Raw genomic sequence first — 24,639 nt, 5'->3', positions numbered from 1 at the left:
TGATCCTTTTAAGCATCAGATTAACTTTGTTTTAAATTCCTGCTCTTAACCAAAGGAGTTGAGAACTATCTTCCTTAATTAAAGGAAGTTTATTAACTGGAAAGTTAATAACAAACGTGCAAGAAGGTTGTGTTTTATGTTTTCCTGTGATTAACTCAATCAGTGAGGAGTTCAAGAAAACAAATTGAAAAAAAAGAAAGGACTGTTCTGGTGCAAGTGAAATTTGCTGTTTTGTTTGTGTGACAGTATTGTTTGCTTTTTTTCCTAAATGAAGGCACTAGAAGACACAAAAAAACCCCCAATAACGCATGCTTCAAGTGTGGGAGACATGCTTCAAGGCTGTAGCTAGTAGAGAAGCCACATCTAACACCTGTAACAACCAAATTCAGTAATGAATATTTTTCCACAACTCCTTGCACACAGGTAAGTCTAGAGACGCATTTCCATGGCGAGTTCATGTCTCAGTTGAACAAGCGTTATTTCTTCACACTTCAAAAATGATATTCTGATGTATCATTATAAGCTGTGCCATTTCCTACCTCAGTTCAGCACTTTTGTCTCCCACTCCCATTTACCAGGCAGAGAAGAGAAAAAGAGTATACTGATACATTGCTTATTGCTGTTCAAATCCTTGTGACCTTCATCTCAGCTCTCCTCCCTGCCACACACTATGGAGCTCTAACACAAACCAGTCCTTCCTTCCTCCTTACTGTCCTGACTCCAGACTCATCCACAAACCCGATTCACACTGTGTAAAAGCAGTTGTGGTAGCAATACCCGGTCTTTCAGCGCTCGCTGTGGTCTACCCTATTTCTCCCCCTTCGTGAGATTTGATGCAGAGACATGAACAGGAGTATGGACCTGGGCACTGAGCCATGGAGAAAGACAAGAACCAAAATCTCTTCCTGTGCAAGATCCAAATAATGTAACTCTTCTCTTCCAATGATTCTGCATCTGCTCTGAAATCACTTCTTGCAACATCTTTTTGCCCTCACATTTCTCTTCCCTTCCACCTTTGCAGTAATATTCTAGTAATGTATTTGTGATGCATTTTACATGAAAAAAACTGTCCTAGCTAAAGCCAAGTGTGCTCTATTGCTGTACCTTGAAGGATATTTCTGTTGTCATAGTGAAACCGTGTGTAATGACCGGCTCTTCTTCAGCTGTTCGTCCTTTCCAGCAGTCCAGCTCCACACAGCGGCAGCCTGACAACAGCACTTGCCGATACATCTCCACCGATGAGTTACCAGCCAGCTGTCCAGCTGCAACAGCACAAGAACATGAAAAACGGGAAATCATTTTGGGCCTCGGGAATAAATACAAATAATCTCATAATAACAGCATCTTTTACCCTCAGCTGAGAGGAATAACACTCGAAGGCACACAAAAAGCCCAAGAACATAATGGAAATAATGTCATGGTCTGGATTCTGCCCTCAGTTAAAATGCTGTGAGTGAGGAGAAATAACTGAACTGAAGCCAATTCAAAAACTTCTGATAGATAGCATCGAATACGTAACATAACATAACATAACGTGGCTTAGTTCTAAAAGACTTTGTTATCCTTTGACAAGCAATGTGAAATTCAGAGGTGACTCGGGACAGCAAGATCACATTTTCTGATGACATGCAGTGCAGTTTAATACAAGATAAAATAAACCTCCTGCACTGTCACTAATGGTACTGTTACTAAGCCTCATATCACCGCACTGAGTTGGTCAGTTAAATTTTCAGACGTGATACTGCATTACGTGGAGAGAAATTTAATTAAACTACCAGTTTCCAACAATGACATAACATAAATCTAAAAATAAACAAGGAAAACTCAGCTTTTCCCAAACTCAGGAAGTATTAAAAAACCCCACAAAAAAACCCAACCCCCAAACCAACGAAGAAGTCCAGTAGTATTCAGAGAAGGATATCCAGCCAGGGTGTCTTCATCTCCTGCAATAGGTTTGATTCCAGTCATATGGATACAAATTTCTTGCAGCAGAGAGGTAAAAATAACGGAAGAATGGTTTAGTGCTTTTTTTTAGATGTGAAGAAAATGGATGCAGTTTCCTGCTTTCAAACAGGTTTCCTTAGAAGACCCTCCTGGATTCCTTGAAAGGAATTCACTGTTTTTTTTAAGGAGGCAGTGAGTTCATTTATGCTAAAGATTCCTCATTGATGGGGGTCATATAAATACTTCATATCCAGACTAGCGTATAATATAAAGGAGACTACTCCAATAATTTTATTGTCTCTGTGGTTCTGTGTTTAGGCTTTATGCTCGGAACTACATGTTTAGGTTTGCTTCACTAAATAGCATTGTCTGCTTTCTCTGTATTTTTACCTTCCACTTAGAACTGTAAGAGAAAAACCCTTCTATCTGAAAATTCCTGTCTACCCTTTGTGTTTGATACATGAGCTGGAGCAATCATAAATACTCCACAAGGTATTAACATTACTCTTGTTGAAATCTGTAAGATTTCTCAGCTCCTGCTGGAAGCAATGAGAAATAATGTTAATAACAGAAGAATTTGGCCAGTTCTGGAAGGTTCTGAAAATCCAAATGGAGTCAGCAAAGTGACAACACGTCTCTCTTTTTTTTTTACTTAACTTTTCCCTGTGTTTCCATTTTGATTATGGCAGGTTATCTTTACTCACATAAAAGCCTTTTTGGTGTCATCTCAATGTCTGTGGTAAGCAGTGGCTCTTCTTTGCAGGATGCAAACAAGCATGAGTGTGGATCAGGATACAACAGCACACATTTCTGTGTACTCATCCCTAAGCTTGTGAAAACTTGGCTGTCATTATATGGATCCACTGAACTCTGCTAGCTAAAAAACTACATTCACTTAGAAAACTGTTTTCACGTTGTCTTTCTTTTCCCTCAAAGCATATTGAATTTTGATTAACAAACTATTCTATGATTAACAAAACACTCAACTTCATGTCCTAAGAGACTACTGGCCATTAATATTGCTAAGCATTTTGGACTACGAGATCCTTAACCTTCAGAAGTGCTTAAGCAAATCATGACATGCATCGCTTGCCATATGACACTTCTCCACACTACCTTATTAATAAGGCTCAGACATTTTGGAAGGATTCCTGCTAAGGGTAAGAGGATATTCAACCTCCAAAACATTTGATTCTTCAGAAAGACTCCCACTAAGAGTACAAAAAGTTAGCAAATGTTTTAATACTGTTTTTAACTTATTTTTCTGAAATACGGAATATTAGGAATGTTCCCTCAAATGTTTTTTGTATATATTATTTATAAATTTCTGGTAAGTGAGTCTCTATTTGCATCTATTCCAAACCACCCCTCTAATAGATGCATTCTGAAGTGTGCTAACACAGATGCTAAAGGGAATACTTCCAGTATGATATTTTTAGTATCCCAAGTACAGATCAATTTTTTAATACTGGAAATTGAAAGCATTATGTATTCCCTTCTATAATACAAACAGCATCTAAAGTAATACCATAATATTTGTATCTCTTCACACTATATTGGATAAGGAGAAACAGATTTTGACAAAAATTCACTATAGTAAAGAAAAAACCTAATCAGCCAAATCATACCTGACAGGACACTAAACAAAATGAGCCTGTGTTAATTGATATAAGCTGAGGATATGACCTGTGTTTCCCCATACAGATCGATTCCACACTTCTATAACTTTAAGCTGCTCATTTCTCAGCAAGTGCACCCTTGTTGGGTTCATTAATCACTGTTTTTCCAACTGCAAGTTATTTGCAAGACATGGACTTAAAATTTGGTTACAATTTTATGACATGTATCCTCTGGGGGATATTTGGATCCAGCTATTTGGAATCACCTGAGTCTTCACTATTCTAGAAACAGAGGGTGCTGCTGCCCTCTCGCCCACCCATGGCACCACCTTCTCCCAGCATGAAGAAGTGCCTGTGTAATTCCTTCGCCATGCACAAACATGAGCTGCTAAACCTCCTCTCTTCAGGCAAGTCTTGGAAAAGCCAACAGGGCTCTGGATCATACACTGTAGTTTTCAGCATGCAAACTCAGACCGTCGTACAGCTGGGAGTATGGCTCTGACTTCAGCAGCAACAAGTCAAAATAAGGCTCTTGCCCCATGGCTTTTATTTTTAACACCTCATATTGGACCAAAGTAGGACATGTGGTCAGGCTTGCTCCAGCCCACAGCAGGAATACACTTGCTGTCAGTATTGATTCAGGCCCACCCAAACAGAAGATGCAATGCTTGTGGATGCCAGGAGGGCTGGGCTGGCCAACCTCTGAATTTGCATTTCAGCTCAGCTGCTAGCAGCTCCCACGCTGCAGCCAGTCTACGTGATGGACACAATCTGGCACAGGGTGCATGGGGTAACCCTCATCCTAGCTGTGGGACCCACTTGAGAAAGACACCTCGCATGACTAGCTGGGTCTCTCCAACTGCAGTGAGGGAGCGGGACCCATCGTACCTACTTACAGAGTCCTTCCCCTGATGCTGGCTCTCTCTATCTTTGTCTTACAGATTTCAGCTATTTGAAGATCTTCAAAAGCTGCTATTGGAGTCAGAGAGGTCACGCAATCCTCAACACAGTTTTATCCTCCTTAAAGAAGAGGGGTTAGAAAATGACATATCTGTTATTTCCATATGCTTCAAATAACATATCTCTTATTTCAATAGGCTTCAACTGGTTGGCCTAAAGAGGCAAATAAGAGAAGGCAGAGGATCTTGAAAACTCACTAAGCAGTAGTGAACGAAATATTACACGAAGGAAACAAAATACTTTCATGATCTGTCTTTTCTTCTCCTTATTGAGAACTCACTATCTCAGATCTGATCAAACAATATTTTTTTAACTCTATGTTCACTTCTGCTGCTACTAAGGGCAAGCTTCCTCTAGAAATTTTGGTGTCAGTTGCTGATCTGTATTAGAATAACTAATTTTGCCTTAAGGATATAATCTATATGATTTTTTCTTTCCCCTTGACAAGGTTCCGCTCACCTCTAAAAGCAGAAATTCCCTCACTTAAGAGTATGGCTTCAGAAAGAGGGAATTGGCATGGGTAAGGCTGGTAAGGGAGAGCAGGTACCCCTTAGGACCACAAAAAGATAAATTGAGGTTTAATGGTGCTAGTATGGAACACTCAGCTGTCAAAATTAGAGCAGCCATATAAAGACATGGCAGAGCAGGAGACCTAAGGAATTTTTACTCACTCTGCTTAATTGAATTCATCTTCTCACAAAAGCCAAACTGCCTCAGAGGAAGATGCAAGAGAGTCAGGCAGATGGGATTCACCATCTTATTGAAGTTATTTTTTATGTATAGGATTTTTTTTGAAAGCAGGGAACCAAATGGTTATCTCAGAAAGTTCCACCTAAGACCTTCCACACAGAACATCTTTCCACTTTGTGAAGCAACAACAGCTTTCCCTCCACTGACGTTTGGCTTTAAATGGTTACAATCAGTTCACCAATGTAACTGTAGAAGCAGCTTCCACAGTTGCACTGAACAGGCCACAGGGCCCAGATAGCAATCTGTGGCTTCATTCCTGTGAGGTGATGTCATCACGTTCAAATTAACTTCATCTCTGAAAACTCATTTGTTTTCTTCAGTGTTACACAAGGTTTTATGTTATTCTGAAGGGGAATAATGAAAAATACGGACAGCTGGAAGGTAAAAAAAAAAAAAAAAAAAATACCCCCACAAACACCCATTAGTCCTCATGCTAAGGTAAGCTGTGACCCCAGTGCCAGGAAGAACCTAATTCATCTGCCTTAGACTACTGAACAGGCTCAGCTGGGTCTGCTGGCAGGAAGACAGCTACAGCTCCTCCTCAACTCAGCTCTTCTCTGCTGTACGAGCTCCCTGAGCTCTCCTAACCTCTAGTCCATCAGGAAGGATGTGGTCGGGCTGGAAGAGAGCAGAGCCTTGGGTCTTGCCAGCCGATCACCTGAGCTCAGCACAGCTCTAGAGGCTGAAGTGGCCAGGCAAAAGCTGTTCTTGGTGGTATGACAAACCCATGCTCAGAGCAGGCATCACCCAGCTTTCCTTCCCTTCCATACAGTGCTGTCCTCTTCAAAACTGAAGATACTGTTTTGGAGTCTTTGAAAGTGAAGAAGGTTTCAAGGAAGTGTTGAATGCAGATATTAAGCAACAACAGTTAGGACTGCGGCGTCACTGAGAACAGATAAGCTGGAGGACAGCAGAGGACAGGCCACAGCAGCATTAAAGAAGAGAACATGCCCCTCAACTGAAAGTACTGGACTGTAAGCAGGGAAGCAGATGCTGAGAGTCCCAAGTTGGCTACCCACACTAAACCGAGAGTTCTGCAACCTACTGCTGCTATTATTTTTCCTTCTAGCCAAAGACAAAACATGCGTTAAAGGCTTGTGATTTTCACATTTTGCATTTCACATAAACAACTGCAAGTTGCATAGCCAAAGTCTGCAATGCTGATAATGATACATAATCATTTGTCTTTGACTTTGGGTGCTGCTGAGAGAAATACTGCAAAGTCACTCCCCACTGTGTCAACAGCAGTAACCTGAGGTGAGCCTGGTGGGAAACCAGAAAAAAGCAGGATTGAACGTCAACGGTTCAAAGGAGTAAATAAATAAATATGATACCAGTGAGGAAAAAAAAAAAAAAAAGAGACAGTTTCCAAAGTTCCCAAAAGATGACATTTCTTTGAGCTAGCCTATGTTCAGTATAAATCACTTTGTTCTTCGTGGATTTTTACCTTTATTCTTAAAAATTACATTTCCCTAAGAAAAAATAAAGCAGTAACACTTCTAAATAAATAATCAGGACTTGATGTACTGCCAAGGGTTTCTACTAAAGGCTAGGAAAATGATCAGCGTAATTAAAAATAAATTCAGAGTGTGCACATGTTTCTTTTTATTTAATAATGTTTCTTTGTGCATCCTTTTTCTGGGTTTAAAAAACTAACAAAAGAAGAGATAATTGGTAGTACATTAAGCACAGTAATCATAAAATATTGGTAGACTGAATAGTTTTCTTATTGTCCTAATAATTATTACGTGACTAGTTGCTTTTTCACAGTTCCAATGAGGGCAGAGGTGCTACTGAAGCTTCCCTTCCAAAGTCATGAGCACTTCAGCAGACCCTTTGAAATCTTCTTGGGAAAAAGAATAGTCTGCCACCATTAATTTTATTAATATTACTAAGTCCTTGTTGGAAGAAAGCAAATGGCAATGTGATTGCTGTATCTGGTCTAGCCTCAAAGCAAAATCTAAGACTCACAGTTTTTGTAATATGCAGATAAAAATCAAATCATTAATCCCATTGTCGGCCAGCTGCCACACATTTACTGAACATAATGAACCCACTAAAAGGGAAGGGCAAGCGTTTTGTGCCTGTAAATGTGAAAATATACACTCTTAAATGGAATTTGAAAAGAGATTCAAACTTATTTTGCACTGTCCCCCGAGTTTACTCTGACTTACTCCCCCCAGTTTACTAAGCCAGGAATTTTATGTTAAATTAAGACTAAGGATCATACTTCCAAATGTAGCTTCGGAAATTATTTAGAAATGCAAGCAAAGAAACCTGCAGATGCAAAGTTTCAAGGTAAACTTTCTCTCTCCTAAAATAATTAAATATGTTAGGTCACTTGTGATGCAGTTAAAACATTTAGAATAGGTTGGACTAATCATGAATTCCCACCCTTAATTCTTAGTTCTTTGGCCTATGTGCTTCTAGACCTTTAGAACTTGACTCTGTCTTGATCAGCCCTGATAAAAATCTGTGGTATGGTAGTGACTATAAATTCACGCTGGTAGAGGGGAATGCAGTATTTTACCACTTCAGACCGACTTTAAACTGCACCGTTTGTACTCCCTGTGGGTTTATGCTTCCCACATTTGTATAACAGCTTTACTGTTTTCTTCCAGAAAATCTGTATAAAGCTGTGGCATTTGGCTTAAGAGGGTCCTAATCCTCACTGACAGAACAAAGTCCATACTGGAGGTAAGAGGCCTGCAAAATATCATGATTAAAAATGGCTTTTGCTTTGGACATGTCTGCACTTTTCCACAGAGCATAAATTTCTGCATATTGGAATCATAACTTAGAAGTGGCCATGCTGATTTTCATTTCTTTTAATTTAGAGAAACAAAATCGCTGTCAAGCTGAATACTTATATGACAAGCTTTAGCACAAAACACATTTTGCAGCCAAGATATAAACCTCTGAAAAATGGTGTCTGATGGAAACAGTGACAGTTCATTCACTTTATGAAAGCACTAGAAGGTGCTGTAGAAAGTGCGATAACAAACACAAAACAGATGAAGGTAACTACCACATGGTCTGTTTAAACTGGCCATCACCACTGCATGGTTTAGTTTATGTTTTGGTATACTGGCATTCTGAAGAACTTGCTCAGTTAAGGCAAGTTTGTTAATAACATTATGTTATCCATAAGCCACATTTTTAGCACACACTGTAGCATTACTTTTTTTTTTTTTAACATAATGCTAAGTCATAAGCAAACGTGACAAGACAAAGTGCACATCAAATCAAACAGGAGAGAACTCCCTGTGCACATCTGCTTGTCAAAAACATTTCTTCCTATATAAGCAAAACTAAAATAGTAAATTTACAATTATTTTCTCACAAGTTAACAACATCTTAGTCTGGAAAATGACTGCCAAAAGTTGGGTTCCTAACCTGCCTTAGTTTTTTCAGAATCTTAAAACATCGTTAACTTTGCTGTGCAAACAAGTTCAAACTCATTAAATCTAATTCAAATTAACAGGAGCTTCTGGGTGCTCAGCCTTTTTAAAAACATGACAGCACCTAAAAATTTCAGCTCAGACATTAGATATAGTCAGAGACCCGATTTCCATTCCTTGTAGATATGAATGGACTGTCAGAAAGCTACGTGCCAAATTGGGAACTCCTTAATCTCTGAATCAAAGCAAATTTCACGGAGCTCAATGAACTGTCAGATTTAATGTTTAGGGCCAAATTTATTAGCTACAGAGATGCTTCCCATATTCTGCTTCACATACTTGTCTGGCTATCCTTGGTTGTCATAAAAAGTACATCATTCCCTTTCATCCTCAAATAAGCACCTTAATCTGGAATCCTATCTAAGTTGAGGGAAACTTTCCAAGGACTTCACTGGCTTCAGACTGGACCTTATCTGAACAATGCAACTGCTGCTCACCTGTTAATAAAAGTAGATTTGATGTATGTGTATAGCAGATAGGACAACAATCAAGTGCTACCCTTGCTTCCCTGAAGACTAAGCTCCATCATCATTTACTGCTGATGCCTTTAGTATATTTTATGGTACCACTGCAAATAAGCTATGAATTTTTGTAAGATAAGAAATCAGATCTCCCCAACGCTGTACCTGTGAGGTAGGTGTTGTGCGAGGAATTGATGAAATAGTGTGACAGTGGTTGAGACATATCTTCATTTAAATCCAGTTTCTCAGGTGGAACAACACCGTTTTCTTCTCCACTCAGATATCGCATAAATCCATCCACTGATATCTGTCCTGAGAGAAACACAGACCCAGGGAAAGCAGCAATTAATTTCAAGTACAGATTTTGTGACAAACAGATTCTATGTTCAACATACACTTACGCAGTGGTGCGTGTGAAAGACCATATAATCGTCAGACTGGCCTTTGACTAGCTATTCCTATATTCTTTTGTTACTATTACCTCATTTTCAGCCATATAAGTTGCAGGTAATACACATCCCCCTACCTGTACCAAAGATAAATCATTTCATAATCAGTGTCTACAGATAATCAAGGGCACAGGGCAGAGTTAGAAAGGGCTATAAGAACACAGAAAATAAATCAAAGCCTAACAAGGAAAGGGGTCTTCTGGGGACAAAAGAAAGCATGCTTTCCAGAGGAAACCAAGAAACCAGCGCCTCTCAAAGAAACAGGTAACTTTAACCTCTTTTGAATAGGATTCAGTGTGTGTATATGAATGCAACCAAACTTCAAAGTAAAGCAAAGCAAAGCCAACTAAATGAACTACCTTTCAAGTTGGAACTGAGCTTTGCTTTGTAATTTTTATATTTGTCTTCCAATTCATATCTCACTGGAGAGCCAGCATAAATGATTATTTCATATGCTGCTGGCAAATTAGAAAGCTGACTCCTATCCTGAGCTTAAATATCACCATTGATCTCAGTGGAGCTGTGCTTATTACGTCAGGATAAATGTCTCTGTCGAGGCTTTTGCATAAAGTTGATTTTAAGGTTAGTGTCAACTTGTACATTTAGACTACAAAAAAAAAATAAAAATCCATTAGTCTATATTTGAAGACTAATGCTTAACTGAACAAATTTGAGACATTTTTCTTTGCCTGGTATTTTTGTTATGTTGTTTAGATTTCACCTGTAGATTTACTCAACCACTTAGCTTTAGTTAATTCAGTTACTTCCTATAGTAAAACAGATCTTCTGTACCTCTGAAGAACCTTGAAGCAGCTGTGTGCCTTGGTGACTCCCAACAATGAGAATTTCTTACCTCTTGTCCCCAACCCGAAGTACTCTGCATAGTATCTCTATTGAAAAAAACCTTAGTTAACTATTGCATCGAAAAATGGAAGACTTGAGTTCTACTTCTAACTCTGCTATTCACTCCTTTTAGAGTCAGTCCCTTTTTGTCCTAAAACATATAAACTTACACATATTTTTCTAGTATATGAAAAAGTAATGGGCAACCCTGCAGCATTTTTATAGAGCTTGTAGCCACACAATGCAAATATAGCATGTAACACATTTACTTAAAACCTGTGCTTGGACCCTAGGACTTGGCTCTTGATCAGAGAGGAAAAGATCCAACAGTCTTAAGGTCAGATGCCTCATTTTCATAACAAGCCAAGATGGTGGCACTAAATGAACCTATTCATATGACAAGGAATGTAGTGACAATACAGCGCAATGCAATTATCATTCATTCTTATGACAACAATTGTAAGATAGTTGGAAGGAAAAACATCAAGTCCATCCACTATTTTAAGACTGTAATCTGAGTGCAATCTTGTCAGGCTCCACAGCTGCTTTGTTATAGAGTAATTAATCATCCACAGGCAGAAGCCTATGTACTTTCCTTTTCACAAGAAAAAATATAAAATGGAAAAAATCAGGAAAAAATCCACCGCTAGGGTTTTTTCATGAAACTAAAGATTTACGAATAACTTACCTGCTGCGTGAATCTACCAGAGAGACATTATGAAAGTAAACAGTATCAGGTGCTATCATGGAATTAGCGAGCTAAAATCCACTCTGCACCAAGTTCACTGGGATATAGATATTGTCTGTGGCGTACATTAAATCCACTCTGCACCAAGTTCACTGGGTGTGAACATATACATATTGTCTGTGGCGTACATCCATACCACACAAGCAACTTCATACAGGAAAAGTGGGTAAGATCTGAAAGGGATAGCTGCTACAAGGAAAACCAGCAAAACCATGCCACGCTATAGTGATTTGCAACTTCTGATGTTTGAGACAACTCATCTAGAGTCATCTTTAATATCTCTGTATTGTCTTGAATGCATTCCTTTCAGCCAGACTAGGAGGCTTAAATTCTCTGTCATTACTACTCCAGGTGAAAATGAAACATACTGTTCTTTATACATACAATTCCTCAAAAAACTGTGGTATCATAATCACATGGTGTTCAGAAAAAAAGCTTTCCATTTTGTTATACAGACACTGTCAGTTCATGCAGATGTAGCATTCAAGAATCTCAAAGCGATCTCTGTGTTTAATCCTCAGATTATACCTGAAAAACAGGGTCCTTGCAGTTCTTGTTTATCAGCTGGAGACCTGCAGCTAAGGATAAATTAAGTGACTGGACAATATCCCATGGAAAACCTGTGGGTTAAGCTGGGAGTTGAACTGCACAATCTCTTGAAGCCTGTTGGAGTGAACTTGAACACCTTTGGCATAAAAGGAAGCAAGGCCCAGACCTGCATTTCCTCCATACTGAAGTCAGACAAGGTCTGCAAAGTGGTCCTTCTGCGTATTGCCACTGGTATTAACATAAATCACAGCAACTATTATTCACACGTATAATTACGTAGTTTCTGAGTTACACGGTTATCTGAGCTTATGGCTGTAGAATGTTATTTTCCCCATCATAATTAAGCAGTCAGCATTTCAGAAAGTGAAGCAATTTGCAAGTTCAATTACAGCCGATATTGCACCAGTGAGAGTTTGACTGTGGAACAGAGATGGCAGATGTCAAAAGGACTTTGTATCCTGGATATTAAAGAGTAGATTGTTTGTGACCAATGTTAATGATATTCTGAGACCAACTGCAGTGAGAACGATCCTTGCTGGACAGTCATCCAAAATGAAATGGCCTCAATTTATTGGTAAGATTTCTTCTCTGTTTTTCTTAAGCATATTACAAATTTACCACAGTCATTGCCAAGAGAAAAAAATCTGCGATCAGTTCTTTCCATTACAGCTGTCACCTTTATCTTCAGAAATACATTAGGAAGATTTAATGATATGATTAGATATATAAAGTTAGAGGGAAAAGAAACACACCAGGCAAAGACACAGGGACAAGACAGATTTACAATTTTTTCTTTTTTTTTTTTTTTTTTTTTGGCTTCCACATAATTACCTTAAAATCATCTGACCCCTAGGTCTTTGATGAAACTTTCAAAATACCTGCTGTGCATTATATACTTAAAATTGTGGTCTTAGATTGTCTTTTTCACTCACCATTGCCACGTTAAATTTGATCTGATGTCACTCATTTGGACACAGGCAGACCCAAAGCTCACTACTGGTTGTTGAAACGCTACTACCAACTTCAGCAATGTTTGGTTCAAGACCTTACTAAATAATCCTAAGTGCAACACAAAGAAAGCCAAGACTCCAGATGACTCTCTTTTAGCTATGTTGGCAAAGCCAGATTCAGAAGAGCAAACACAGCTGTAACCATAACAGAAGCTATGTCAACAGCTACAGCGCTCAGTGAAGAGCCTTTCCTCTGAGGGGTTTGGAGTTTACCAGCACGAGAAATTTATTCTCTTTTTTTCCCCCTCAAATATCTCTATTTATCTGACTAATTAGAATTTCCCTATGGGGTCACTCAGCAGTGCTATATTAAAACACTTCAAACAGCATAAACATAGAAACGCCTCCTTTTTCCTGTGGTGTGTGGTCTATTTAAATGTCCAACACTTAACTCTTTTTTTTTTTGCTGGAACGCCTTCTGCCGTACAGGGCAATGCCGGCCCCGGCTGGGCCTGCACCTCCTCCTCCGCCTCCTCTCCCCTCAGGGCTCGCAGGGCCGCTCCTCAAACTTTCCCCCTCACACTTTTCCCCTCACTCCTTGCTGCTGGCCTTATTTTGCCCTTTTTTACACCCACCTGCCCCAATTGACCAGACAAGGGGCCACTGGAACCGGCCAGAACCGTCTGGAAGGGGTGGGGTGGGGTGGGGCGGGGCCAGCCCCGGCCTCTCCTCACAGAGGCACCGCAGCTGCGCGCCCACAGCCAACGCAACCCGAACGGGAAAATGAAGGGTATTCGAAACCAATTGTTCTGTTTTCAACTGAATGCAGATCCACTTCTGCTCATAGGACAAGTGCCGCCTCAGCACATCTCACGAAGCGACCGCACAATGTGCCACAGCTGGAGGATTTGCAGAGTTTGTCAAAACCACCCAGCTCTGACACCGAAGATGCTCATATGCTGTGTTTGATGATTAACATGGGTATTTCTTCTGTCTATGGAGTCCAGAGAAGAACAAACCCATGATGGATGTCAGCTGCAGGATATTTGACTGTCAAAGGACACATAAGCGACTGGCTAAAGTTTTGTGCCAGCCATGTAACTAACAGATCAATTTCAATGTTTTTGTTGTGCAATGGAACAGGTCTGTAAATAAAAGAGCAAGTACTTGCTGTCTTGTATAACATACTGAGGAGAAATATGAAAGCATCTAATGTATTCTTAATCACAGACATTCCCAATACCTCAAAATTATAAATGTGCAGCTGAACACTTGTCTATAAATTATAAATTACATACACTTTTATGCAATTCTAAAAATGTATCTGAATTAAAAACTTCTATGAGCTAGAGGCACTGGAAAGTCTGGAAATGCCTTTACATGCCTCTCTCCATATTTATACATCTACAGACCTTCCAAAATCTGTTCTCCAAATGGGAAGGAAGCTTCTAAAAGAAAGGGACCTCGATTCCTCCAATCTTTTGAACATTTTACCCATTACCTTTTAGGTATGAAATGCATGGCAAAGTACCCTCGCAGTCAGGACCGCCCGCTTGCTCATGCAAACTGTTATTCCCACGATGAAGTTCCCCCATGCCATCATTTCACAAGAGAAATCTAGTCCAAACTCATACAGAGCTCAATGTATCAGGTTCTGGATTTATCCCTGCGCTACTTTTCTGCACTGTGGATTGAAGCTTTGCTTGGACTGCAGTTGCACATGCCAACAGTCCTTCTGCAGCATGGCTGCAATCCCTTTTCTCCCCTGCATTTTTAATTTGGAAGCTCAACTTCATCTGCCAGTTGCTTGGTGGGGAGTTTGTCAGTGACTGTCCCACCTGCTGCCTCCAAACCTTATCCTTAATTGCAGAAAGGAAGAGGAAGCCATTATAGGGGACTCCAAAAATGGCCCCAGTGTTCAGCATTTCACCTGTAGCAAAGTGTGAAGCAGCTTCTTAGCAAGTGGATCCACAGGATGCCTTGAATGGCTGCTCCATACGACCTGCTTGGTGGTTAAATTCATGCAGAGATCAAAGGAGAACCACCAGACTGACAGTCAAGTGAGGTCAACCAAATCTGGTTATTTATTCACTAAAATTTGGTAGGAGGGAGAAATAATTTCCTAATAGAAAAGTAATATATTTAATAGGGATGCTGAAAGATTCCCTTGAATATCCCAGGCTGTGATCAGCTCCATTACACAAAACATGGGAAATGTTTGTGTAGCAGCTTGATCTTTTTCTGCATCCCTGGCTCCACCTGATTGCTCCAAAATAGTTACAAGGCAGGGGGAAAGAGCACAAATGAAGTGGCAAGTTCTGCGTATTTCACAATACTTCCTTATTAGCTACAGCTACATGATCCTGTACCTTTCAAGATCTATTACACTGGATCAAAGACATAAAATTTCCTGGATGGCAGTTTAAAGAAAAGCATGTAAGAATGTAACTGTTGCTTTGCCCATAAGAAACAAGGATCCTTTGGGGTCAATGTTTGTCAGGTCTAAAAGACAACAGAATCACTTCCATCATCCCAAATCCTTTTTCTTGGAAGCTGTATGCAGGCAGGTGGCATACTGCTGGCAAAGGACCTATTGAAAATTCACAAAATCTATAGGGGTAATGAAGTGAATCCTCTCTTTTTGGATATTGTCAACATTCATCAATCAAAATGTTTTCTTCTGCAGTTTATGAGATCTGGAATCTCCCCATTCCTGGGAGATGGTGTTCACAAATTTGCCATGCAACAGGAGTTCCAGCCAGTCAGTTGGACCAGTTGATAGGATAGACTGTACTTTGTGAATATGCTTCTCAGAGGCTCCTCTATATGAAGACTTACTGTGTTATCACAAGGTTCTTCATAATCCTCTTTGACTAAATCTAGAGAACAGAGCATATTTTTCTCATCAAGGCCTGTGACAGTCCTTGTGCAGGGCCAGGCCACTATGCACTTTCCTGGGCAAGTACAGGCATAGGCAATAGCCTCACGTAAAACTGTTCTCATGCAGTTTCGAGGGCTGCCAAAAGCATAGGCTGCTTTTGACACAACAATCCTTCTCCTGCTGCTTAATGAGACATAGGTAACATGACGAGTTCCTGCTTTCCCAACCTCTCTAGCGTGCCAGCATGGCCAGCATATTGTTCTGGATGTAGAAATGCTCGTGGGTCCCTGGGAGCTTCCCAGCTCATCAACTTGAGGATGTAAACAAACCCCTGCTCACTCAACACCTGCAGCACTCTGCCAAGTACAGGATAAAAGACATGAGGGTTCAAAGTAGGGCTGAGCTTCTAAAAGAATCTTCTTCACCTGTTCAGTGCCCTCTGCAGTGGCCCAGGATAAAGGTCAAAACCCCAGCAGCGCAGTAGTCTGAAGGAAACATAAAAGTACAGCTAATCCTGCAAACTTCTCAACCCAACTGCTTAAACTAAACTTCGTCAGCCTTATTTCCACAGGTAAGCTGTATGCGTAGCTTCTTGATTGCTACTTGATTTTCCCCAGCTCTGCCTAGCCTGCCCCAAGGAGCCTTCCAGTCCTTTGGGCAAAGTCTTGCGACAGACTAGGACAGAAAACAAGAGAGGCACAACTGACAGCAGAAAAGACCACTTATCTACGCTTTTCTTTGCACTGCAGTCTTACAACTTTAACATCAGCCTTTGCTTGTGTGTTAAATTTGTCGATATTTTGTATGACAATTAAAATGTGTATTTGCTTGTAAGCAAGTCAACAGGTTTGGCTGTATGGATCTTATACAGTTCTTTCCTTCTATCTGCAGACTTAATAGAGCTTTCCATTTGTTTACGCCCATGCTGTTATCCACTCAGTTATGTAACTGGAAGGCACAATTGTGCCAAGAGATGTTATTAAAGTAAAAAAGAAAACAAACAAAAAAAGCAAAAGAGACAATTAATTGGCACCTCGTACTTCCCAGCCAGCAGCACAGAATTACTTTAGTATTTTGTCTGACAGCAAAATCAGGTCTATTCCAATGCAATCTGTAACATTAATCACATTCACTGTAATCCCATACAACTGAGCAGTCCTCTCAACTCAAAGATTAAAATCCGCCAAGTAAAGCAGATATTTTATAATCCTGCAAGAGATCTGTACAATATGCCCCATTGGGAATTGATTTCACAAACCAGCACTGCAATTTACAGCTCATTAGGTATTAACATTTTCATGCACGGTGTAGAGTAGGATGAATATACTCCCAGTGTGTCCCTTGATACTGGGCACGCGTTAGCTACTCTATGCTTTCTAGCTTTGTGAGCCAGCAGAGAAGTTCACAAGGACAAATTTACATAAAATTCACACTGTGTGGGACAAAATGTGCCAGAGCTACTCTGATAACACTTGCAGCATTTGCATCCAAGTGATTTTGGAAGTGATGCTGAAACCCGTTCAGCTTTCTAGACACGTGTGCTATTACTATATTGCTATGGTATAACCGGAATTTCTGTCTATATTCAGTTTTTTAAACTAGGGCAGGACAGGACTGCATCATCCAAGCAACATCCTCTTAATAGCAAAGTCATCACAAGGAGAGAATATGGTACCAAGGTCAGCCAAGACTGAAAATGCCACAACCCCTACAATTGTGTTCCTGGACTTTACCCCAGGAAAGTCAGTACTGCTCTATTTCAGAAAAAACCACTGGGGGCAGAAAAGACTCTCAGGCCTCAGGTCAGGATCTGCAGATACTTCAAAATATCTATAAGCCAACCACCATGTACACACCACAAGCAAAGTTGTCAGTAACTTTCATTTTAGCAATTTTCTCCATGAGCAGCAAGGGGAAAAATTCCTCCTAGTCAGACAGTTTTATCAAATTAATAAGTAAGTAGAGGAAGGGCAATACATCTGAATCGCTGTATCTGAATATTAGTGAAGCATTTATTAGAGTTTCAAACTTCAAATTTTTCCTTATTGGAAAAACTAATCTGCAGAAAGCACAAACAGAAACAAACTGGGGTCAGAATAGAAGATCAGAGTTTCTTTGAATTTGACAGCTCAACTGCATGAGAGAAGTCCAGAGGCTGCCACATAGATGAGCGGTAGCTCTAGTTTCATACAGTCTTTAATAATCTGAAAAAGTAGATTCAACAGCACAGGGTTTAAAGAACAGGCAGTTCTCTAGGAGCTGTTATCAAAACAGGACAAGGTAAATGGGAAGGAAATCAAATGAGAAAACACAAATAATAATTCAAGCTAGGTAGCTAATCATTCAAACAAAGAAAAATACAAAACACAGAGCTGAATTGGGAATAAGACGCCTAGAAATCCACCATCTTGAAAAGCAAACAAGACGCAGAAAACGTCTGTATATAGCTACATCAAAAAAGTTGGTTGGAAAGAAATATAATTGATTAGCAGGACATTTTACTATCAAGTCATTGATGAAAGACGTAAACATGCATGGCATCAAATATATCAACATACATATCCATAAATAAACCTAGCCATATAGCCAATCCCAAAGATTTAATGGACGTGTTACGCTTAACTGTTGACAACATGAAGGATCTTAATGGGACCACTGACACTGCACCCACTCTCATGACTCTGTTTTTTGCTTACTAGCATCAGAAATGTGTCTGTATACAGAAGATTATTTAGATAAGTGTTATGAATAATAACATATGTCACAATATACGCCAAAACAAGAAAGATCAAACATGTAAAACTGAAGTGGGAATAATATAATGGTCAACAAGCGTTTTAAGTGTAAATGGTAAGGATGAGAAAGAACAGTTACAGTAGCCAAAGGCTGAACCAAGTAATGAGATCAGAGTAAGCAATGGAAAATTTGGGGTGAATGTCTGAAAAAGCTTGGCAGTGCTACAACTAATTGCACTAGGAAACACACTCTTGCAACGGATTTACTGGTTGTCTCATTGCTTAAATCCTTTAACACCAAACCAGGAGAATGTCCTGTTGTGGTCAAACCTCATTTCAGATTTCTAAACTTAAAGGAAAATGTAATAGATTCAATTCTGCCCTCAGTTACACTTGCTCAACTACTTTCTGTAATTAGACGGTTACCTGGCCACAAACCAAAACAAGCTTTCTTTGGCAACAAGTTCTTGAAAAAGAAACAGAAAACTTACTCAGTAAAAAAGGAATAGAGCAAGATTCATTGCTCTACCCTTGAACGTGTATATTGTACTAGGACACAGGGAAATCTGAATATAAACAGAGAATGGCAATTCCTACACAATATCCAAAATAAATGCTTACTGAATGACAAGCAGTCAGAGAGGGAAAACATGGGAAAGTAAACATGTTACGCTTAAGTAGCAGACATAAAAAAGCTTGCTCGGTATCAGTTAATCCATGCAGAAATCTCACATGCCCAAGGACACTGAGATCCAGAATATTTTGCAGAGTAAGGATTATCAACCCAGTAAAGCAAAAATCAGTATAGTTGAATGAGAAATGCTTGTCCTTCTAATGAAGCTATCATATCAATTTTATCAGCTGTGCAAGCGCACAGAGAAAACTAACGTTGGATTTTTATTTTTTTTTTTGCAAGATAATGTTTGCAAATGGAAAACCACTTTTCTGAATGGGTTTCAGAAGAGGTACTGCAACTCAAGACACTTAGTTCACTTTAGGGAGGAAATATTTCCCATAACCTTCTAGGCAAGCCATGTCAAATAGCAAACTTCATATTTTTATGATAAAAAGCATTTTCAATCAGAATGAAAACTTTGGGAGCATTCCAAGGACACTGCCATCTCAAAGGGAAAGGAAGATGGAGTGTCATCTGAGAAGAAGCAGAAGATTCCAAACCTCACTTGTGTCTATTGGCATGAGCCATCCATTTTAACAAGATCTTAAAGTCACCATGCAATGTTGAACATACTATTTATTTATTTTATTAGAAGTCACAAGGTTTTTCAGCCCTTTTCAAAGACCCAAGAAAGAACGGCTCTAACCCACAGGAGCTACAGCCTACGACATTTATATACTTTTCTCTAGTAGCGCTAGAAAACAGTAAAACGCACACATAGGCAAGGAAGATTTTAGACCCTCAACATTTTCTCTTCCTTAAAATGTAAATGTTGGGAAGACCTTTATTTTAATGGATCTTGATCATCTAAATCTCCACCGCACCTTTAAAAAATTCTGCTGTAACAAAGCATGGCCACAGTTCAGAGATTCTGGTAAGCAGAGGTGTTGTGTTAAGGAGAAGAATTATTGGAACCTGTTATACTGTAAAACAGTGTTTTGTAAATAGTAAATAGTATACATATATTTATAGCATATGCTTATAATAGCTAAAAAACACACAACTGTCCAGAGTCTTGAACTAATCACATCTGTGTTACAGTTCACATTTAACCAGATCCCTATATGTAGTATCAAGCAGTTTCTTACTGGTGAATATCCTCTCTTTTCAGTCACAGATAGCTCTTTCTTTAAACAAAAACAGTTTCTAAAATGTTAGCAGACATATATATACATGTCTGAATATTTAGGAATTTTTATGGAGTTGGGTAAAATCTCACTCTGGTGTAGATCAACAAGCAATCTCTCCTAAGTCTCAAGACTGATGCAAAGTGATCAGCATCATCTCCAAGTTGGACTGTGAAGAAACGCTGTATCTAAAGTTAGCTAGAGAACCACATGGGACTGCAGCTTATTCCTTGGCAGGCATTTACTCTTCTGCTTTTTTTCTTTTTTGTTCCCTGTCCAAATTCTATTTTGCTTAAAAGTGCTGGCCTGATTTGTTCAGTCTTTACATTAGCAAGCCTCAGCTACTGTATTCGAGGTTCTTGTCCAAAAGCGGGGTCTTGGCTGTTAAAAACCCCAATGCATATACATCTTGATGATTTCGGCTGACATTGCGAGATAATGCAGAGCAACACAGTCATGTAACAGACGTTCTTGCAGTGTCAAGGAACTCTGTTCTCAAGACCCGCTTTCCCACCATAACTGCTGTCTACATGCAAACCTACCGGCTGCTCTGGACTTCAGTTGAGGTCTGGAGCATGATCCAGGAGGAGGTGCTAAAGGCCCTATCACCTGGGCAAGTCTCATTCATTACATCAGGACAAATGAAGCAAAGGCAGTGAGCTACACCCAAGTCTCCCAGCAGACATCTTAACCTTCGTATTTCTGAACACTTTGAGCCCAAATCGCAATCACCTACAAAAATTACTATGCACAGAAAGTCTGTGGGGTCACAGGTTTTTACATACATAAGCCCATTCTCTAGCTGCTCTTGACTATTCAGCACAGATGTAATAAAGAAATCGTTTCTGACAGGATATCTCTTACAGGATACAAGAAAGCAGACAGTTTAGATCCAATTAAATCTATAAAACACTATAAAATCACCTTCATACTAGTTCCTAGCTAGCAGTGGAATGAGCACTTTACCACATGGCAGATTTCTAAGTCAGGCAGACAACTAGATAAGTGGAAAGATTTTAAATCAGACATAAAAATACCATTAATCCCAGCAATACTACAGTTATTTCTGACAGACTTGAAAGAGGGCCACTACTGGAATATGTCACTGTCTTTCCAAACCTCTCAAAAACACACTCTGTAGAATGCCTCAGAGTGATCCTGGGAGATGTAATGATGTTAAATGTTGGCTTACTTCCAGTTGCTAAGTTGCATTAAAAGACATCTAAAAATACATACTTTTCTCTCTTAAGGGATACTTCTCGATATAAGCTATTAATGCACTTGCCAAAAAGATTGTTCTGCAGTATAATGGGAAGAGAAAAGAGTAGAGTGTAAGCATGCTAATAGGTGGGGAAAAATCTAGGAAAAGCCACCTTCACAGCTAATATTTTTACTTCCAGAAACTCCTTCAGTTCAAGGAGAGGTTAATATTAAAAAGAAGTGGAAAAGAATAAAGGCATGGCTCTGCAAAGACAGTTCAAATAAACTAAAAAGAAGGGACTTCAGTCCCTTGAAAGGAACTTCCTTGTCTGCTCTTTCAACTTGGTCCTGCAACTGCAGGCACTGCATTCAACAATCCCTTTCATAAACAAATTGAGCTCTATCTTCATAACAATTGCTTTTTCTGCCCTCTTTATTACCTCTGGTAGGCTGCGCCAGAAGTGTAAAGTTAGGAAACCTCTCTTAATTTCCAGCCTAAATTTATTCAAGGCCACTTGATGCTGCTGTGTTCTTCTGCCAACATTGTCCTTTAGCTTACCACTTCTTTCTCCCTCCCCAGCATTTAGCCCTGACGTATTTATAGGCAACAGTCATATTCCATCTAAAGGATATTGTTAGAGTAGACGATTACATCTGTCATTATAAGAGAAACTTCCTCATATGGTCGTTGTATTATAGTGGCACGCATACTCCAACTATGCTAACAGCCCTGTTATGACAGATACCATACATACCGAAAGACTCACAGATCATTGCTAGCTCCTCAAGGCAGAGACCATCTATTTAGTTGAGTTGACCAAAGTATGAGGCAAAAAACAAAACGGCACATGAAAGGGGATGGCCAAATGTCAGTGAGCTCGTTTGCAGCAGAGCCAGGAAAACCGCGCTCTTCTGCCACCAGTTCTGGATGTCACCCACTGGATCACAGCAGTCTTCACTCCCTTTGTCCTCATGAGCCCTTTGCAGCTGCAAAGCACTACATTTGCAGCAGTCAGAATGAAGAGGCAAACCCCACAATGTTTATTCAAAGTTTATCTACATTTGTTTCCTTCAGCACTTGAGTCCATGCTGCTTTATGTTTTCAGAAGTAAACTTTATCTGATATTCATCTTCAAATAATAAATCCCGCTGCTAAAATTGAACACCTCCCTGTGTTCCATAAAAGAGGCAGTAAAACAGCAACAAGCACAACAAAGCTGTTTTACTTTTAGAATAAGTTTTCTATTTATGGACTCTGATAGTCTGAAGCGGAGTCAAACACAATACAGGCAGGCAGCAGCAGAAAAATGTTTCTCCACAACGCTTGAAATGCAGAATTGTTGTAAGACTCTTTACTTACCCCTGAGCAAAAGCTGTACCTGAAGGGAATCATGCGACTCTAGGTATACTCCAAAACTGCTACTCGTGTTTGCTTTGTGGTTCTGTCACCCCATGTTCTTTCATCCATTTTCAATTTTAGGCTGTGGGGTTTAAGCCTGCCTGTAGGGTTTGAGCCTGGGGTCCATCAGGTTGTCTATCAGGTTTCCAGGACATGGGACAAGAGTCACTGGTATGGTCAGCTTCCATATTAGTTAGCGCAGGTCTGGTCTGATTGCTGAACTTACATTATCACTATTAGTTTATGCTCTGCAGCTCTGAAGATGTAAGTTCTACAATAAGTCTGTCCACTTTACATTTGGCACAGTTTCACTGATGTCAGTGTAGTTATTCCCAGTACCAGACAATAGTCCCAAAATGCATTTCTGCAAAGCTCATGCTTCTTTCAAAGTATCCGTGTTACACACAGAAGATTAGGAAACTTGCCCTCCCTGGAATCCTAAACATATTTTTGAATTTTCATTAATTCTAGTGCCAACAGCAAAAACTAACTCTATGCATGAGCACATGGGTCTCAGATCCAAGCCTGTTCTTACACTTTTAAAACGCAACCAAAGGATAAATGGTAAAAACTTTTGCTTTTTTACTGAGCCAGATAGTACTGTGGTTTTTTTCACTGTTATTCAGTGAATAACACTATATTTCACTAGCAATCTATTATTGCTAGTCCCCATCACTGTTTCATTTTGTTATCTAGTTGTTACTGTTAAGCTAGAAAGATGAAGCACGGTACAGGTAAAGCAGATACAAAAAATCCTTCTAACTGAGGACCTTCCATTCTAAAAGATTTTACAACATTTAGTATTTTACTTGAGATGCAACCGTCCCAATAACTGCAAGATCTGAAATGAATTTTACAGCTTAACTAGTAACTAAAACCCAAGCAACTTAAAAGGAAATACAACGCATTACAGAAACTTTTTTGCAAATTCATTTTGACAAGTATAGCTTCCATTAACTTATTTATGGTGATACATTATTCGTACTAGCATTTGCTGCATATATATATTTAAAAATAATTAAAAAAAGGCTTTCTGGCAAGCTACCGAACTTAGCACTTGTTGCTGACAGCATGGGATAGGCTACAACTTTTGTGTGGCTTATAAATTTTAAAGAGTAATAAATTGTGACTGGCATCTATTGTTCTGTCATCATTTGAGAATGAGAAACAATGCTGAGATCTCTTCTCTTGTACAACTGGAATGCTGGAAAGCCCTGAAAATCCCAAAGTTACTGGGGTTTTTTTGGTAAGTATTCTTAATTTCCAATGTTACATTTAGGAGCCCGAAGGATTTCAACCATTTTTTAACACTTCCTATGAATATGTCAGAGCCAGAAACCCCCACCATTTCACTGCATGGTTTATACATTGGAATTTATGCTTTAAATATGATGAAGTATGTCTTAAAAGTGTAGCCACGGTTGCACGGTACTTGTTTTTGCCATTAAAATCTGTTGCCTAGGAAATGACCCCCTTCTGCCCTCAAAAGACTCCAATGTGTAATTACTCTTAAGCAGTTACTAAGAGGTGAATTTAATGTGGTGGGATGAAAATGTTCAAAATGTATTGATGTTCAAAGGACGAAAAACACATTTGTGCTGAAGTAAATACTGCCTGGTGTTAAGGCTGCCATGAGAAAAACACATGTAGTAAATGCTGTATAAATTACGTATATCTTAATCTAATGTTAATTGCTTAATTTATTTTATTACCTAAGAAAACCCCAGCACAACAACTGCCAATAAATGTGCACTAGCAAACCAGAATTAATACTGGAATTCAAAGAGAGTCATGGAACCAGCTGCCCTATGATGCTTCTACATACATGTCTAACTAAAACTGACATTCCAAATGTATTTTCAAATAGGTATAGTTGAGAAAATCTGG

The 24,639-nt window shown here is 39.4% G+C and overlaps 1 protein-coding gene across 1 annotated transcript in view; it reads right to left on the bottom strand.

The window, feature by feature from the left end:
• Positions 1–24,639, bottom strand: part of PLCB1 (phospholipase C, beta 1 (phosphoinositide-specific)) — a 394,102-nt gene that overhangs the window by 110,486 nt on the left and 258,977 nt on the right. Inside the window, exons 10-11 of the mRNA XM_009886082.1 lie at positions 9,361–9,507; positions 1,105–1,262 (exon numbers count right to left, since the gene is read on the bottom strand). Of these exons, the coding sequence (XP_009884384.1) occupies positions 1,105–1,262; positions 9,361–9,507 (305 nt within the window). The remainder of the gene's footprint in view (positions 1–1,104; positions 1,263–9,360; positions 9,508–24,639) is intronic.

The sequence above is a fragment of the Charadrius vociferus genome, unplaced genomic scaffold (genome assembly GCF_000708025.1).
Source record: "Charadrius vociferus isolate BGI_N301 unplaced genomic scaffold, ASM70802v2 scaffold455, whole genome shotgun sequence".
Taxonomy (NCBI): domain Eukaryota; kingdom Metazoa; phylum Chordata; class Aves; order Charadriiformes; family Charadriidae; genus Charadrius; species Charadrius vociferus.
This window is presented reverse-complemented; position numbering and strand designations above follow the sequence as displayed.